Genomic DNA, 18,035 nt, shown 5'->3' on the forward strand with positions numbered 1-18,035 from the left:
TTTTCGTTGCAATGGTGAATGGAATTGTTTCCTTAATTTCTTTTTCTACTTTCTCATTATTAGTGTATAGGAATGCAAGGGATTTCTGTGTGTTGATTTTATATCCTGCAACTTTACTATATTCATTGATGAGCTCTAGTAATTTTCTGGTGGAGTCTTTAGGGTTTTCTACGTAGAAGATAATGTCATCTGCAAACAGTGAGAGTTTTACTTCTTCTTTTCCAATTTGGATTCCTTTTATTTCTTTTTCTGCTCTGATTGCTGTAGCCAAAACTTCCAGAACTATGTTGAATAATAGTAGTTGTGAAAGTGGGCACCCTTATCTTGTTCCTGACTTTTGGGGAAATGCTTTCAATTTTTCACCATTGAGGATAATGTTTGCTGTGGGTTTGTCATATATAGCTTTTATTATGTTGAGGTATGTTCCTTCTATTCCTGCTTTCTGGAGAGTTTTTGTCATAAATGGATGTTGAATTTTGTCAAAGGCCTTCTCTGCATCTGTTGAGATAATCATATGGCTTTTATTTTTAATTTGTTAATGTGGTGAATTACATTGATTGATTTGCAGATATTGAAGAATCCTTGCATCCCTGGGATAAAGCCCACTTGGTCATGGTGTATGATCTTTTTAATGTGTTGTTGGATTCTGATTGGTGGAATTTTGTTAAGGGTTTTTGCATCTATGTTCATCAGTGATATTGGCCTGTAGTTTTCTTTTTTGTGTGGCATCTTTGTCAGGTTTTGGTATTAGGGTGATGGTGGCCTCATAGAATGAGTTTGGAAGTTTACCTTCCTCTGAAATTTTCTGGAAGAGTTTGAGTAGGATAGGTGTTTAGCTCTTCTCGAAATTTTTGGTAGAATTCAGCTGTGAAGCCATCTGGACCTGGGCTTTTGTTTGCTGGAAGATTTCTGATTACAGTTTCAATTTCTGTGCTTGTGATGGGTCTGTTAAGATTTTCTATTTCTTCCTGGTTCAGTTTTGGAAAGTTGTACTTTTCTAAGAATTTGTCCGTTTCTTCCACGTTGTCCATTTTATTGGCATATAATTGCTGATAGTAGTCTCTTATGATCCTTTGTATTTCTGTGTTGCCTGTTGTGATCTCTCCATTTTCATTTCTAATTTTATTGATTTGATTTTTCTCCCTTTGTTTCTTGATGAGTCTGGCTAATGGTTTGTCAATTTTATTTATCCTTTTAAAGAACCAGCTTTTGGCTTTGTTGATTTTTGCTATGGTCTCTTTCGTTTCTTTTGCATTTATTTCTGCCCTAATTTGGGCTCCAAAATCACTGCAGATGGTGACTGCAGCCATGAAATTAAAAGATGCTTACTCCTTGGAAGAAAAGTTATGACCAACCTAGATAGCATATTCAAAAGCAGAGATATTACTTTGCTGACTAAGGTCCGTCTAGTCAAGGCTATGGCTTTTCCAGTGGTCATGTATGGATGTGAGAGTTGGACTGTGAAGAAGGCTGAGTGCCAAAGAATTGATGCTTTTGAACTGTGGTTTTGGAGAAGACTCTTGAGAATCCCTTGGACTGCAAGGAGATCCAACCAGTCCATTCTGAAGGAGATCAGCCCTGGGATTTATTTGGAAGGAATGATGCTAAAGCTGAAGCTCCAGTACTTTGGCCACCTCATGCGAAGAGTTGACTCATTGGAAAAGACTCTGAAAAGTAATAGTAGGTTATAAAAATGAAAATTAAAGGAGTAATAGAGGACTTAACAATTTTTAAAAGTTAAAAAGAAAAAAAAAAGAATGATCGTAAAAATAGTAAAGATATATCTAGGACTTTCTCTGGTGGTGTTGTGGGCAGTGTGGGGTCAGTTCATTTTCGGATAGTTCCTTGGTCCGGCTTAAATTTCTCAAGATCTACAGGCCTCTTCCTATGTAGTCGGTACTTATGACTGGGTTTTAATCTGTTGCACCTGTCACTTCCAAGGCAGTTCCCTCTGTTTTAGCTTCTTCTGTTTGCTGGTCTCTTCACTGTCTGATTTCCACCCTGACACAAGGGGGGCAGTGGTGGACACTTTTTTTAGGCTCACTTGTTCAGTCCCGCTGTGGGGAGGGAGGGACGCTGCAAACAAATAACACTGGCGTGTGCTCGCAGTGTCTCAGCCACACTGGGCCTGCCCCCGCTCACAGCACACACAGCTCAGGCTCTAGGTTTCTCCACCAGGAACCATCCGAGGCCGGCCCTGGGCTGCATGCACCTCCCCGGTCTAAGCCTTTCAGGTTTAGGCAACTCGGGTAGTCCTCAGAGGCGCAGACTCGGTTGGGCCTGCGTTTTGTGCCCTTCCCAGGTCCGAGTAGCTCAGGTGTTTGGTGAGCGCAGTCGCTGCGACTTATCGCCTCTCTCGTCCCTGCTGCTCAGTTTTCTGGGTGTATAACTGGCGCACCTTCTCAGGTGGATGATGACTGTCCAGAACCCCAAGAAGTCTTAGTTAGCAAAGCAGCCTGCTTGCAATTTGGTAGATAATGTTTCTCTGGGGCTGCGATTGCCCCCTTCCGGCCCTTTGGGCTCTGGCTGCCTGTCACTGGAGGGGGATGGTCTGCAGCCGGCTCATTGTGTTCTGTCTTTTCTTCTGTGTGCGGTCCTGGCAGTGTCTTATGTTAGAGCTTTTCACGTGGTGGCTATCCCACAGTCTGGTTTGCTAGCCCGAGTTAGTTCACTCAGATTGCCCTCGGGGCACTCAGGCCCAGGCCTCACTGCCAAGCCCCCATTTGCTAGTGGCTGATGCAGGCGTCTGTGCTGCTTCTCCGCTGGGGGAGTTACCGTTGGGCTTGTAATCTGTGGGTTTTATTTATTTATTTTTCCTCCTCCTTATGTTGTCCTCTGTGTTTCCAAGGCTCGCCATGGCAGTGAGAGTGTTTCCTGGTGTTTGGAAACTTCTCTCTTTTTAAGACTCCCTTCCAGGGATGGAGCTCCCTCCCTACCTCTTTTGTCTCTTTTTTTGTCTTTTATATTTTTTCCTACCTCTTTTCGAAGACAATGGGCTGCTTTTCTGGGTGCCTGATGTCCTCTGCTGGCATTCAGAAGTTGTTTTGTGGAATTTACTCAGCGTTTAAATGTTCTTTTGATGAATTTGTGGGGGAGAAAGTAGTTCCCCCATCCTATTCCTCTGCCATCTTATTAACCCTCCCACTTCAGTATTCTTGCCTTGAGAACCCCATGAACAGTATGAAAAGGCAAAAAGACAGGACACTGAAAGATGAACTCCCCAGGTTGCTAGGTGCCCAATATGCTACTGGAGAGCAATGAAGAAATAACTCCAGAAAAATTGAAGGGATGGAGCCAAAGCAAAAGCAACACCCAGTTCAAGATGTGACTGGTGATGGAAGTAAAGTCCAATTCTATAAAGAGCAATATTGCATAGGAACCTGGAATGTTAGGTCCATGAATCAAGGCAAATTGGAAGTGGTCAAACAGGAGTTTGACAAGAGTGAACGTTGACATTTTAGGAATCAGTGAACTAAAATTTACTGGAATGGGTGAATTTAACTCAGATGACCATTATATCTACTACTGTGGGCAAAAATCCCTTAGAAGAAATGGAGTATCCATCATAGTCAACAAGAGAGTCTGAAATGCAGTAGTTGGATGCAATCTCAAAAACGACAGAGTAATCTCTGTTCTTTTCTAACGCAAGCCATTCAATACCACAGTAATCCAAGTCTATGCCCTGACCAGTAATGCTGAAGAAGCTAAAATGGAACATTTCTGTGAAGACCTATAAGACCTTTTAAAACTAACTCCCCAAAAAGATGTCCTTTTCATTATAGGAGACTGGAATGCAAAAGTAGGAAATCAAGAAACACCTGGAGTAACAGGCAAATTTGTCCTTGGAGTACAGAATGAAGCAGGGCAAAGGCAAATAGAGTTTGGCCAAGAGAACACATTGGTCATAGCAAATACCTTCCTCCAACAACACAAGAGAAGTCTCTACACATGGAATCACCAGATGGTCAACACTGAAATCAAATTGATTATATTCTTTGTAGCCAGAGATAGAGAAGCTCTATATACTCATCAGAAACAAGACCAGGAGCTAACTGTGGCTTCAGATCATGAACTCCTTATTGCCAAATTCAGACTTAAATTGAAGAAAGCAGAGAAAACCACTAGACCATTCAGGTATGACCTAAATCAATCCCTTATGATTATACACTGGAAGCAATAAATAGAGTCAAGGGATTAGATCTGATAGAATGCCTGAAGAACTATGGATGGAGGTTTGTGACATTGTACAGGAGGCAGGGATCAAGATCACCCCCAAGGAAAAGAATTGCAAAAAGGCAAAATGGTTGTCTAAGGAGGTTTTACAAATAGTTGTGAATACAAGAGAAGTTAAAAGCAAAGGAGAAAAGGAAAGGTATACCCATCTGAATGCAGAGTTCCAAAGAATAGCAAAGATATATGATAAGAAAGCCTTCCTCAGCGGTCAATGCGAAGAAATAGAGGGAAACAATACAATGGGAAAGTCTAGAGATCTCTTCAAGACAATTAGAGGTACCAAGGGAACATTTCATGCAAAGATGGGTACAATAAAGGACAGAAATGGTATAGACCTAACAGAAGCAGAAGATATTAAGAAGTGGCAAGAATACACAGAAGAGCTATACAAAAGAGATCTTCATGACCCAGCTAATCACGATGGTGTGATCACTTACCTAGAACCAGACAGCCTAGAATGTGAAGTCAAGTGGGCCTAGGAAGCATCATGATGAGCAAAGCTAGTGGAGGTGATGGAGTTCCAGTTGAGCTATTTCAAATCCTAAAAGATGATGCTGTGAAAGTGCTGCACTCAATAGACCAGCAAATATGGAGAACTCAGCAGTGGCCATAGGACTGGAAAAGGTCAGTTTTCATTCCGGTCCCAAAGAAAGGTAATGCCAAAGAATGATCCAACTATTGCACAGTTGCACTCATCTCACATGCTAGTAAAGTAATGCTCAGAATTCTCCAACACAGGTTTCAGCAATATGTGAACCATGAACTTCCAGATGTTCAAGCTGGTTTTAGAAAAGGCAGAGGAACCAGAGATCAAATTGCCAACATCTGCCGAATCATGGAAAAAGCAAGAGACTTCCAGAAAAACATCTATTTCTGCTTTATTGACTATGCCAAAGCCTTTGACTGTATGGACTACAACAAACTCTGGACAATTCTTAAAAAGATGGGAATACCAGACCATCTGACCTGACTCTTGAGAAACCTGTATGCAGGTCAGGAAGCAACAGTTAGAACTGGATATGGAACAACAGACTGGTTCCAAACAGGAAAAGGGGTACGTCAAGGCTGTATAATGTCACCCTGCTTATTTAACTTATATGCAGAGTACATCATGAGAAACACTGGGCTGGATGAAGCACAAGTTGGAATCAAGATTGCCAGGACAAATATCAATAACCTCAGATATGCAGATGATACCACCCTTATGGCAGAAAGTGAAGAAGAACTAAAGAACCTCTTGAAAAAAGTGAAATAGGAGAGTGAAAAAGTGGGCTTAAAACTCAACGTTCAAAAAAACTAAGATCATGGCATCTGGTCCCATCACTTTATGTCAAATAGATGAAGAAACAGTGGAAACAGTGACAGATTTTATTTTAGGGGACTCCAAAGTCACTGCAAATAATGACTTCAGCCATGAAATTAAAAGATGCTTGCTCCTTGGAACAAGAGCTGTGACCAAACTTTAATATGTGATAGCATATTAAAAAGCAGAGACATTACTTTGCCAATAAAGGTCTGTCTAGTCAAGGGTATGGTTTTTCCAGTGGCCGTGTATGGATGTGAGAGCTGGACTATAAAGAAAGCTGAGCGCCAAAGAATTGATGCTTTTGAACTGTGGTGTTGGAGAAGACTCTTGAGAGTCCCTTGGACTGCAAGGAGATCCAACCAGTCCATCCTGAAGGAAATCAGCCCTAATTATTCATTGGAGGAACTGATGTTGAAGCTGAAACTCCAGTGCTTTGGCCACCTGATGCGAAGAACTGACTCATTTGAGAAGACCCTGATGCTGGGAAAGATTGATGGCAAAAGGAAGAAGGGGACAACAGAGGATGAGATGGTTGAATGGCCTCATCGACTCCATGGACATGAGTTTGAGTGAACTGCTGGAGTTGGCGATGGACATGAACACCTGTCATGGTGCAGTCAATGGGGTCACAAAGAGTTGGACATGACTGAGTGACTGAGCTGACTGACTGACCGATGTTAGTTATCCATTTAAAATATAGCAGCGTGTACATGTTGATCCCAAACTCCCTTACTATCCCTTCCCCGCCATCCTTTGTCCCTGGTAACCATAAATTTTTTGTGTAAGTCTGAGTCTGTTTCTATTTTGTAAATAAATTCATTTGTATTATTTCTCTTTAGATTCTGCATATAAGGGATATCATATATTTCTCTTTCTCTGTCTGACTTACGTTACTCAGTATGACACTCTCTAGGTCCGTCTATGTTGCTGCAGTGGCATTATTTTATTCTTTTTAATGGCTGAGTAATATTCCATTGTACATATGTACCACATCTTTTTTGTCCACTCCTCTGTTGATTAACACTTAGGTCACTTTCATGTCTTGGCTATTGTAAACAGTGGTGCAGTGAACGTTAGGGTGTATGTATACTTTTGGATCATGTTTTCCTCCAGATGTATGCCCAGGAGTGGGATTGCAGTGTCATATGGTAGCTCCATTTTTAGTTTTTTAAGGAATCTCCATACTGTTCTGCATAGTGACTATACCAATATGCATTCCTACCAACAGTATAGGAGGGTTCCCTTCTCTCCACACACTCTCCAGCATTTATTGTTTGTGGATTTTTTGACAATAGCCATTTTCACTAGTGTGAAGTGATATGTCATTGTTGTTTTGATTTGCATTTCTTTATAAGCCGTGTGGAACATCTTTTCATGCACCTGTTGGCCCTCTGTCCTGTTTGGAGAAATGTCAATGTTTAGGTCTCCTGCCCAATTTTTTTATAGGGTTTCATTGTTTTGATGATATTAAGCCTCATGAGTTGTTTGTACATTTTGGAAACTATTCCTTATTGGTCACATCATTTGTAAATATTTTTTCTCAGTCTGTGGGCTGTTTTTTTCATTTTGTTTATTGTTTCCTTTGCTGTGCAAAAGCTTTTAAGTTTAATTAGATTACATTTTTTTTTATTTCCATTATTCTGGGAGATGGGTTGAAAAAATACTACTATGTTTTATGTCAGAGAGTATTCTACCTATGTTTTCCTCTAGGAGTTTTAATAGTATCCAGTCTCACATGATGAAGGAGAAAGTGGCAACCCACTCCAGTATTCTTGCCTGGAAAACTCCATAGACAGAGGAGCCTGTGGGCTACAGTCCATAAGGTTGCAAAAAGTCTGACATGACTGAGTGACTGAGCACAGTCTCACATTTAGGTCTTTAATCCATTTTGAGCTTATTTTTGTTTCTGGTGTTGATGAATGTTCTACTTTCATTTTTACATATAGCTGTCTTATTTTTATTCCAGCCTTACACATAGAAAACTAAATTTCTAGTTGATTTCTAGATGATTATCTTTATTGTACAGTAACTCATCCAGAATTACAATACTTCACTGAGCATTTTGGCATACTTCAGTATTTTCTTTTCCTGAAAGCTAGAAAATAGAAAACTTTTCTATAAGTTGAGTGATTTATTTTCAAATTTTTATAAATTCATTTTATAAAAATATCTCCTGGAAATAATAGCTCTTGGATTCAGGCTGGGCACATCAATAATCAGACCTATTCTCCTTAATAGTATGATCAGCAGGGCATGTCCTCTGAGCTGTGTCTTTATTTATTTATTTATTTTGCTAGTGGCCTTTGGTTGTTACCGATTCAGTCATATTCTCTTATTACCCTCTTGTGATTGATGGTTAGACAGGTTGACAGCAGCTGGGGTTAGAAGTTTTCACCATCAGACAGAGCAAATTACCCTGTGATGGGATGCAGTTAAGTGAACTTTATTCCAGGAGTCTAGAGACCCAGGTTCCAGTCCCAGCTCTGCCACTAAGCTGCGTGACCTTGGACAAGTCATAAGCTAGGTCCATAAAAAGGAGACAGATGAATGATCTCTGGGGCCCTTTTAAAATCACAGCTCTGATAGGTGAGACAGAATGCAGACAGCTCATCCTCTGTCCTGCTGCTGCTGCTGCTGCTAAGTCGCTTTGGTCGTGTCCGACTTTGTGTGACCCCATAGACGGCAGCCCACCAGGCTCCCCCGTCCCTGGGATTCTCTAGGCAAGAACCCTGGAGTGGGTTGCCATTTCCTTCTCCAGTGCATGAAAGTGAAAAGTGAAAGTGAAGCCGCTCAGTCGTGTCCGAGTCCTAGCAACCCCGTGGACTGCAGCCCACCAGGCTCCTCCATCCATGGGATTTTCCAGGCAAGAGTACTGGAGTGGGGTGCCATTGCCTTCTCCATCCTCTGTCCTAGCCAATTAAATTGTGGTTCTTGTACTGGGAAAAGTCGTTTTATTTCAGTTTGTGTAGTTAGCCTGTGATGTCCAAACCAGCACTTCTTAGCCAGAGAGAGGAGGGGACAGGAGGAGCTCATACCCTTGGAGGATTGAGTGAAACCCCTTTGGCAGCAATTCCAGCCCACATTCCGAGAGCCCTGCTCTGCTCGGTTCTCCCTGTGATGCAGTGTCAAAGACAAGAGTCCTGTTCCTGGGGTCATGAGGCCAGAAGGTGGGTAAAGAACTACTGCTTTCAGAGAACAGCTGCAAGAGAGAAGAGGTGAGGGTTCAGGTTACCCTTCCCTCCTCGTTGGCGCTGAAGTTTGAGTGCTTGGAGCTTCCTGCTGTGTTCCAGAAGTTACAACCTCTGGACTCCTGTCTTTACAGAAACAACACAATGATTGTTTGCTTTTCCCACCCCTCTGGTTAACTCCATTTTTTTTTCTTTTTTGGATCCTTCGAATCAGAAGAGAGCACTAGCATTCTGTTTAATTTTCCCAGATTGGAGATTAACCAAAAATTAACCTAGCAGCAATGATAAAACCCACTGAGTCATTGTGGAGGTTTTGCCTTTCATAGATCATAAAATACTCCAATTGAGGATAATTTACTATCCCTGGGAAATATAAACCTATAAAATAATGTTTCAGAGCCGAGTAGAAAACCGGTTTTATAGGCAGACATCCTTCCCTATGCCACTAGCATAGCAAATTCCCAGATTAACTCTGTCTCTTCACAGAGAAAAGTCAGCCCTTTACCTCAGGTAGATGGAGTTCCCCTTCTCAAACTGGGGTGTATGGGTGCCTCCAGGTATATGTAGGTATGCAAGGGAGGTTTAGAACCATATATAGTTATTCTGGGCCACCTTACCAAGTGTGACTTTAACTGAGATATGTGGTTAAATTCATATTTGACCAGTTAAAAGCTTTTGTCACCTACACCCAGAAGCAGAATTGTCCAAACCTCATATTCTGTATCGGCTAGTCTCTCACTTTTTCTCTTGGAACTCTAGAGAGGTAAGTGCAGCTAGGTGGAGTGACTGATCGATTGGAGAAATTGTAACAGGGTGTTACTGGTGCTCCAATGGGATTAACTGCTGCTGTTTTGAGAAGAGATTATGTGGATACCAATGACTAGTAGACCCTCTAGAATGCTGATGGGCAAGCAGCCTATCTTGATGTGGCTCAAAAGCTGAGGATAGTTTTAGGGTTGTAAACAGAAAAGAATATATGATAAAGATGTATGTGGCCGACCATGCTTGAAACTTAATTCTCTGGCCATTTACAGGAAGAGTCGTCCATCTACAGGGATTTCTCCATGAGATCTGAACACCTTTGACTATCAGATATGTCTGTCATCTTGCTGGGGGCTTGTTTTGATTGCCATGTACCCTTTCCACCCTTACCCTGCACACAGGCCTCAAAATTAAATTGACTTAGTCCACAGGTTCTAACCCTGCCACAGGAGCTGTCCCATTAGACGACATTAATGAAAATACCGGACTTGATTCATTCAGTGTTCATTTAATTTATATTTTTAAAGTGGAAAAGTGTTTAAATTCTCTTTTCACCTGGGATCATAGGTTAGTGGTTAAAAAAGTAAAGTTTATGAGATATGAACCCAAACCCACTTACAATTCATAACCAAATGAGGAAAAATTCAGTGTGAAATCATAGAAGGTCATGAGAAATCTGGCATTTCTCAGAGATACTACAAGGGGAGGAGTGAATTCAAACCAAGATGGAGCAGTAATTGGAAAATTACAAGACAATGTACTCAAAGGTTTATTTAAAATATTGATTTTGTTATTGTGCAAATATAAATGAGTATAAACTTTGGGATCATTTCTGTGTTGAGAACCCCAGGTAATTAATTACATGAAACCGCCACTCTTAAAATTTCCTTCAAAAGCTGGTCATGGAAGTCTTGAAATCTAGGCCAAGAGTAATATAGTAAATTAACAGAAAAATAGAAAATCTCATTAGCAAAGAAAAATTTTCTTCAAGCTATTTATGAGACCAATTTTGGAAACCTTTGAACAGGAAAACAAGTAATGGGAGAAATTTTGCTGGTGCTGTCAGTGTAGATATGGTTGAGTATGTCTTCAGTCAAAAAGGAGATTGACTAAGAAAGTTGTCCTTATCAATTAAGACCATTCTGTAACACCTTACTATACTAAAAAGTCAAGCATGAACCTCTGATAAACTATAGTTAGCATGATCACTTACTTTCCCGATTGACAAAAGCAAATCTTGGCAATTTACCTTTTATTAGACTGTTGTTCATTTTTGTTCTCTTTTGGTAGCACCATTATTGAGGTGTAATTCACATATCATACAGCTTAATCTTTAAAGTGAAGATTTCAATGGTTTTCAGTGTATTCGCAGCACTGAGCAGTCATTACTATTTTAGAATTGAAATCCCTAGGCAATCTCTAATCTGATTTTTATCACTATTGATTTGTCTATTCTGAACACTTCCTATAAATAGAATCATACAGTATGTGGAGTTCTGTGATGGCTTATTTTTACTTGTTTTTAAGGTTTATCCATGTTGTATCATGTATCAGGGGCTTCTACTTCTTTCCTTTTTATGGCTGAGTAATATTCCATTGTTTGAATATACCACATTTATTTATCCATCCATCAGTTTATAGACAGTGGGTTGTTTCTATCTTTTGGCAATTATGAATAATGCTGCTGTGAATATTTGTGTAAAAATTTTATGTGGACATATGCTTCCCATTCCTTGGGACATGTGCCTAGGAGTAGAATAACTGAGTTACGTGGTAACTCTGTTTAAGACTGGAAGAAACCGCCGCACTGTTTTCCAGATTGGAGGCACCATTTTGCATTTTCACCAACAGTGTATGAGAGCTCTAATGTTTCTATATCCTTGCTAGTTCTTGTGCTTTTTTTTTTTTAGTTTCCATCTAGTGGGTGTGAACTCCCACCTCACTGTGGCTTTGATTCTCATCTCCCTGATTACTAGTAATGTTGAACGTCTTTTCAGGTGCTTATTGGATATTTGTAGATCTTCTTTGGAGAGATTGCTCTTCAGATCATTTGCCTGTCTTTTAATGAGGCAGATCTTTGATCTTTATGTGACTGGACTTTGTAGGCACTTGATACATATTTACTTATTGAACTGGATAAGTAAAAGAATGAGTCAGTACCTAAACTTTTATATTCTTATGCTTATTATGAGAAAAAGTAAGTAATAATGTTAGAGAAGAGACCATGCTTGTTGGGTAATGGCTATGTCTAGTAGACTCTGACAGCCTGGCACTGTGTAGGTGTTTGTTGAGTGAATGAATGTTGGTTGTAGCATATTTCATGGTAAAAAAAAAAATTAATTGGAGAAATTATAAAGTCATGATTATGTTAATGAGCATGATATCAACTGGAAGGCATTTGCAAAAGTGTAAACAAATGGTATCATTTTTAAGACTAGTATAGCAAGGGCTCAGGGCCACTGTGCCCATCAGATACACTTGCTGTTATTTCTTGGTTTACTTACAACAGCTGGCTTGGAGTTCATTCATCTCTTGTTCTCAGTGTTTCACTTTCAACAGTGATGTTAATACTCTTTTTAAACTTATTTTTAAAGGAAAATATGGGTTATACATATATACAGCTTAGAAGAGGATTGTCATCTAAATCTGTGTTCCAGCTGGAAAAAAATTAAACAGTGGGAAGTACTAAGGGAAAATAAGCCAAAACTTGGTAACATGAATGACTTCACCATTCAACTTAATAAAAAATGACTCCCAAAGTAGCCTGCTTGAGAGATTTTTCAAGCTTAATTTCTGCTGTAAAGCAGGGTGACTCTGTTTTATATATATGTGCATATGCAATATGTGTGTGTATATATGTAATGTGTGTGTGTGTTTATATATATAGCCCTTTCCATAGTCGTTTGCATTACGGTTTATCACAAGGTACTGAACATGGTTCCCTGTGCTGTACAGTAGGGCCTGTTGCTCATCCATCCTGTTATAATAGTTTGCATCTGCTACCCCCAAACACCTCACCCTTCCCTCTTCTACTTCCCCCTCCTTCTTGGCCACCACAAGTCTGCTCTCTGGGTCCATGAGTTGTGTCTGCTTTGTAGACAGGTTGGCTTATCACATGTGTAGAGCCCACATGTAAGTGATATCACGTGATGTTTGTCTTTCTCCTCTTGACTTCCTTTGCTCTGTACAGTCATCTCTAGGTTCCTCTGTATTGCTGCAGACGGCATTGTTTTATTCTTTTTATGGCTGAGCAGTGCTCAGCTGTGTGTATGTACCACATCTCTCCCCATTTATCTGTCTGTGGGCCTTTCAGCTCTCTCCATGTCTTGGCTGTTGTGAGTAGTGCTGCTGTGAACATAGGGGTGTGTATGTCTTTTTGAATTACAGTTTTGTCAGGAAACAAACCAAATAGATAAACCATAATGGAAAAGATTATGAAAAAGACTAATAGACACACACACACACACATATAACTGAGTCACTTCACTTTACAGCAGAAATTAACACAGCACTGTAAATAAACTATGGTTCAATAACATTTTAAGATGCTGTCACAGTTTTTGGTCAAGTTTCTAAGCTTGAAAAACCTGCCAAATGAACTACTTTGGGAGCTACTTGTTATTAAGTTTAATGGTGAAGTATTCAGGTCGAGTTTTGGTTTGTTTTCAGGAGTGGGATTGCTGGATCATATGGTAGTTCTATAGTTTTTGTTTTTTTATAGTTTTTGGTTTTCTGAGGAACCTCCATACTATTTTCCATAGTGGCTGTACCAACTTACATTCCCATCGACAGTGTAGGAGGGCTTTTCTGCACATCTTCTCCAGCATTATAGACTTCTAAATGATGACCATTCTGACTGGTGTGAGATGAAAACCTCGTTGTAGTTTTAATTTGAATTTCGTTAATAGTTAGGGATGTTGAACATCTTTTCATGTGCCTGTTGACTTGGCCATCTGTGTGTCTTTGGAGAAATGTTCATTTAGGTCTTCTGCCCATTTTTCAGTTGGGTTGTTTGGTTTGTTGTTGTCGAGTTATATGAGCTGTTTGTACATTTTGGAGAGTTAAGCCCTTGACTATTGAATCATTTGTAAATATTTTCTCCCATCCTTTGGTTGTCTTTTCATTTTTGTTGTTGTTTTTATGATTTCCTTTGCGGTGCAAAAATTTGTAAGTTTGATTAGGTCCCATTTGTTTATTTTTCTTATTTCTGTTGCCTTAGGAGACTGACCTAAGGAAACATTGCCACAATTTATGTCGGAGAATGTTTTGCCTATGTTCTCCTCTAGGAGTTTCATGGTGTCGTATCTTATATTTAAGTCTTTAAACCATTCTGAGTTTATCCGTATGTACGGCAAGAGGGTGTGTTTCATTCATTGGCTTACATGCAGCCGTCCAGTTTTCCCAACACCACTTGTTGCAGAGAATGTCTTTTGCCCATTTTCTGTTCTTGTATCCTTTGTCCTGATGTTAATTGCCCTTAGATGTGTGGCAACCTGTGAAAGTTGTTGAAATATAATATCACTACAATGGAAAAAAAAAAGTTGAGAATTGAATGGAGACAGTATGTTATGAATCTTTGAGATTCTTAGCTATAGTGATTAAAGCTTTAGTGATTGGGTGATTTATTGATTAATGCTTTCGTGATTTAAGAAAACTATGATTATTAACTAATCTTACCCACTTAAACTATATTATAAAAATTTCCATAGTCAAGAGTGGCCAGGGAATTAGGGGCCTTCTCCTTACCATATGACTCAAAAGTCATATAACCATATGAGTTCATCTCAGAGCAAGACAGTTATGAAATATCCACCAATAACAGCCCAAAATATTACCACATTAGGGCATCTGAGCATCTCTACTCAGGTTTAAAAATGTTATTGCAAATATTGTGACATTTTAGTAAGGAGGATTCAGCATTGCCTAAATTCTGAACTTACACTGTGTCTTTCTCTCTGTGTTTCTTTTGTAGTACAGCCCCAAGTGTGGTTTTTTTAAACTTACTTAAGTAGAGGATATTTACTTTTCAGTACTGTAATGGTTTTTGCCATGTACATCAGCATGAATCAGCCACAGGTATATATGTGCCCTCTCCCTCTTGCACTCTCCCTCCCCACCCCTCTCTCCAGGTTGTCACAGAGCACTGGCTTTGGGCCCCTGTGTCACACATCACACTCCCGCTGGCTGGCTGTTTCATATATGGTAATGTATATGTTTCAATGCTGTTCTCTCCAGGCATTCCACCCGCCATTCTCCCACTGTGTCCAAAATCTGTTTTTTAGATCTGTCTCCTCTGCTGCCCTGCACATAGGATCATCAGTACCATCTTTCTAGATCCCATATATGTGTGTTAATATTCAATATTTGTCATTCTGTTTCTGACTTACTTCACTCTGCAGAATAGGCTCTAGGTTCATCCACCTTGTTAAAACTGACTCAGATGTGTTCCTTTTTATGGCTGAGTAATATTCCACTGTGTATATGTAAAACAACTTCCTTACCCATTCATCTGCCGACGGACATCTCGGTTGCTTCCATATTCTAACTATTGTAAATAGTGCTGCAGTGAACATTGAGGTGCGTGTGTCTTTTTCAATTCTGGTTTCCTCAGGGTCTATGCCAAGTAATGGGATTGCTAGATAGTATAGTAGTTTTATTCCTAGTTTTTTTAAGGAATCTCCATACTGTTCTCCATAGTGGTTGTATCAGTTTGTATTGGGAAACTGGACAAATTCAAAAGAAAGACAGTGTATAGTCTATGGTGTCTTTCTTTTGAATTCATCTAGTTTTCCGAAGTTGATAAGGAAGTTTAACACCTCACCCAGAAGTCAGTGCGATGAGTGTTCATTTTTCTCCTCATAATTACTTAAAACATTATATTTAAATTAAAAACAATGTGGGCTTTGAGTAACATTCTTATCATCATCATGATGACACCTCTCTAATGAAAATATACACTAAATAGGGAAGAACTCAGAATTTTAGTAAGTAGTTAAAATAGGAGACTGAGAAGATGCTCCTTGCTTCAGCCATGTTTGTAGGCTTCTTGGAGGAATTTCAGTTCTCCAAAGCTCAGGCCACTTTGATGGAAGAATTTGAGAGTTTCCAGCATTCATGGGTTCTGTCTGTCTGGTGCATGAGTAAGAAAAACTTGCCTTTTGCTACAGCCTCATAGCAGGGTCCTGGCAGGAAAAAGACCACAAAATAGGTTGGAATTGTTTGATAGAATTCACAGAGTGACTGTTTTACAAGAAGAATTTGAAGAGCAAAGGGTAACGGGAACTCAGTGGAGATGCTGAGGCTACAAAGGATTTTTAGCAGCAGGAAGCCATTGCTGCCTCCAGGCCTGAAGGTGTTCCTAGCTCCTCTGAGCAGAGCTGTGGATCTCAAGGCACATATAGCCCCAAGATGAGCTGTGGATTGCAGCACATAGCCCTCACTCCACTCTCCCCCAACCCACCCCACTATCCCCCCAACAAGCACAACCTGGAAGCAATGAAGGTCTGCCAGACCCCTCTCTTCTCCTATGCTGCTCTCTCTTGCTAGTGCTTCCAGTGGCCTAGAGCACTCAGGGGCAAGGGAGCCCAAGGAGAATTCCTTAGAAATTAGATGCCAGCATCTGAGGTAGAGAAAAATCAGGCTCTGCCCTCACGGGGTGACTGCATTCATTCAGAGCTTTGCTTGCAATTAAAGAAACTACCTCCATTGGGGTGAAGCAAAACAGAGGCTATTACAAGGCTGCAGGGTGCCATGGCAACTGAGGGGAACATGCAGCCGGACTTCAAGAAAGGAGACCTAGAAGCCCATGAAACCCAGAACATGCTCCTTTGTGTTACTCTTTCATCTGAACATTGGTTTAATTACTCTTCTTTGGGAAACCAGGACAGTCTTTCTCTGCTGCTTGGTTCACCAGCAGGACAGAGGGATGTCAGCACGAGCTTAGAGGTTCTAGTAGTTCCAACTCTCCCTTCTCTCTGCCCCAGGCCTGAACCCCAGGAAAGTTTACCCTGGTTGGAACAGCTCAGATGAAGTACCTACTCCTGGGCCCTGTGGCCAGAGGAACAGGGACACACAACAGAAGCATGCTAGCTGTCAGCCCACCCCGTGTGAGATGGAGCTTGGAAGAACGCTGTCAATGCATCCCATGCAACAGACTTCTTAAATTTTACTTCTGAGCCAGACCCCCAAGTACTAAGATTGAGTAAAGTGCCAGGGGAATTTTTATTTCTTTATTGGAAAATATTTTTGCTACCATTACTCATAGTCACATGATGGGCCTTAGAAAAAAGAATCACTTCTGCATCATTTAAAGTGGCTTAAACTAAGCCTGTATCAGGAAAAGAATATGTGTATTTTTCATATGTATGAATTTTAAGTGTGTATGCATATATACATATACACACACGTATATATATGAAAGTGAAAGTTAGTCCCTCAGTCGTGTCCGACTCTTTGTAACCCCACAGACTGTAGTCCACCAGACTCCTCTGTCCATGAAATTCTCCTGGCAAGAATACTAAAGTAGGATTCCATTGCCTTGTCCAGGGGATCTTCTCAACCCAGGGATCAAACCCAGGTCTCCCGTATTAAAGGCAAGCTCTTTACCATCTCAGCCACCAGGGAAGCTAAAACTTAAAGGCTGGGCTCATCAGGGATACTTACAAACCCATGTGTAAGAGCATACATACTCACTTTATCCTTAAAGAATATTAATCTTTAATATAAGGTTAATCATAGCATAATAATAGAAGCTTGAGTTTATTGTTATAGGTTCTTTATATGATTTATTGTGTTTAATTGTAACAGTGATGCTATGAAATGAGCACAACTATTATCACCATTTTACGTGTAAGGAGACTTAATCATATAGAGGTTTAGTGGACAATTCTTACTCCTCTTATACGTTAGGGAAATGTAGACTAGACAAAAATTCATGACTCACCAAAAGAATACAGGAATGGAATGACACCTTTTTATTAGTCATGGTTCATGGGAGTCTCCTGATGTCTGTGTTATGCCCCCTTTAGGTATATCAAGATTGGAGATAAAGAATGTGAATTTAACCACAACTTTCGTCTTATCCTTCACACAAAACTGGTAAATCCTCACTATAAGCCAGAACTGCAGGCTCAGACGACCCTCCTCAATTTCACGGTCACAGAAGATGGTCTGGAAGCCCAGCTGCTGGCAGAGGTTGTCAATATTGAAAGACCAGACTTGGAGAAACTTAAGGTAAGAATTATGAAATTATCCCTCAGCACTTATTCAGTACCTTCTTTGCACAAATGATAGTGCCAGACATAGGAGTATAAGATGGGATGCCTGCCTTCCAGGATCTCACAATCAACTTAAGAAAAATGAGAATATATGTGAACAGTTAAGTAGCAACTCAAGATACTTCTGATTAAGGAAGTAGTCAGGATTGTGCCGGAGGAGATGGACTCACTGTGGGTCTTGTTTGATGCACGTGACTCTGGCAAGCACAGAGTTGGAATCATGGAAGCCAGGCTGGAGAAACAGATACATGCCCTAGAAGGTTGGAAAGA

General features: G+C 40.3%; 1 protein-coding gene across 2 annotated transcripts in view; it reads left to right on the plus strand.

Moving 5' to 3' along the window:
* Nucleotides 1-18,035, plus strand: part of DNAH11 (dynein axonemal heavy chain 11) — a 357,148-nt gene that overhangs the window by 285,650 nt on the left and 53,463 nt on the right. For both annotated transcript variants that reach the window (XM_069587639.1, XM_069587640.1), the window contains one exon: nt 17,517-17,721. In XM_069587639.1, the coding sequence (XP_069443740.1) occupies nt 17,517-17,721 (205 nt within the window). The remainder of the gene's footprint in view (nt 1-17,516; nt 17,722-18,035) is intronic.

Source organism: Ovis canadensis, chromosome 4 (genome assembly GCF_042477335.2).
Source record: "Ovis canadensis isolate MfBH-ARS-UI-01 breed Bighorn chromosome 4, ARS-UI_OviCan_v2, whole genome shotgun sequence".
NCBI classification, from domain to species: Eukaryota; Metazoa; Chordata; class Mammalia; order Artiodactyla; family Bovidae; genus Ovis; species Ovis canadensis.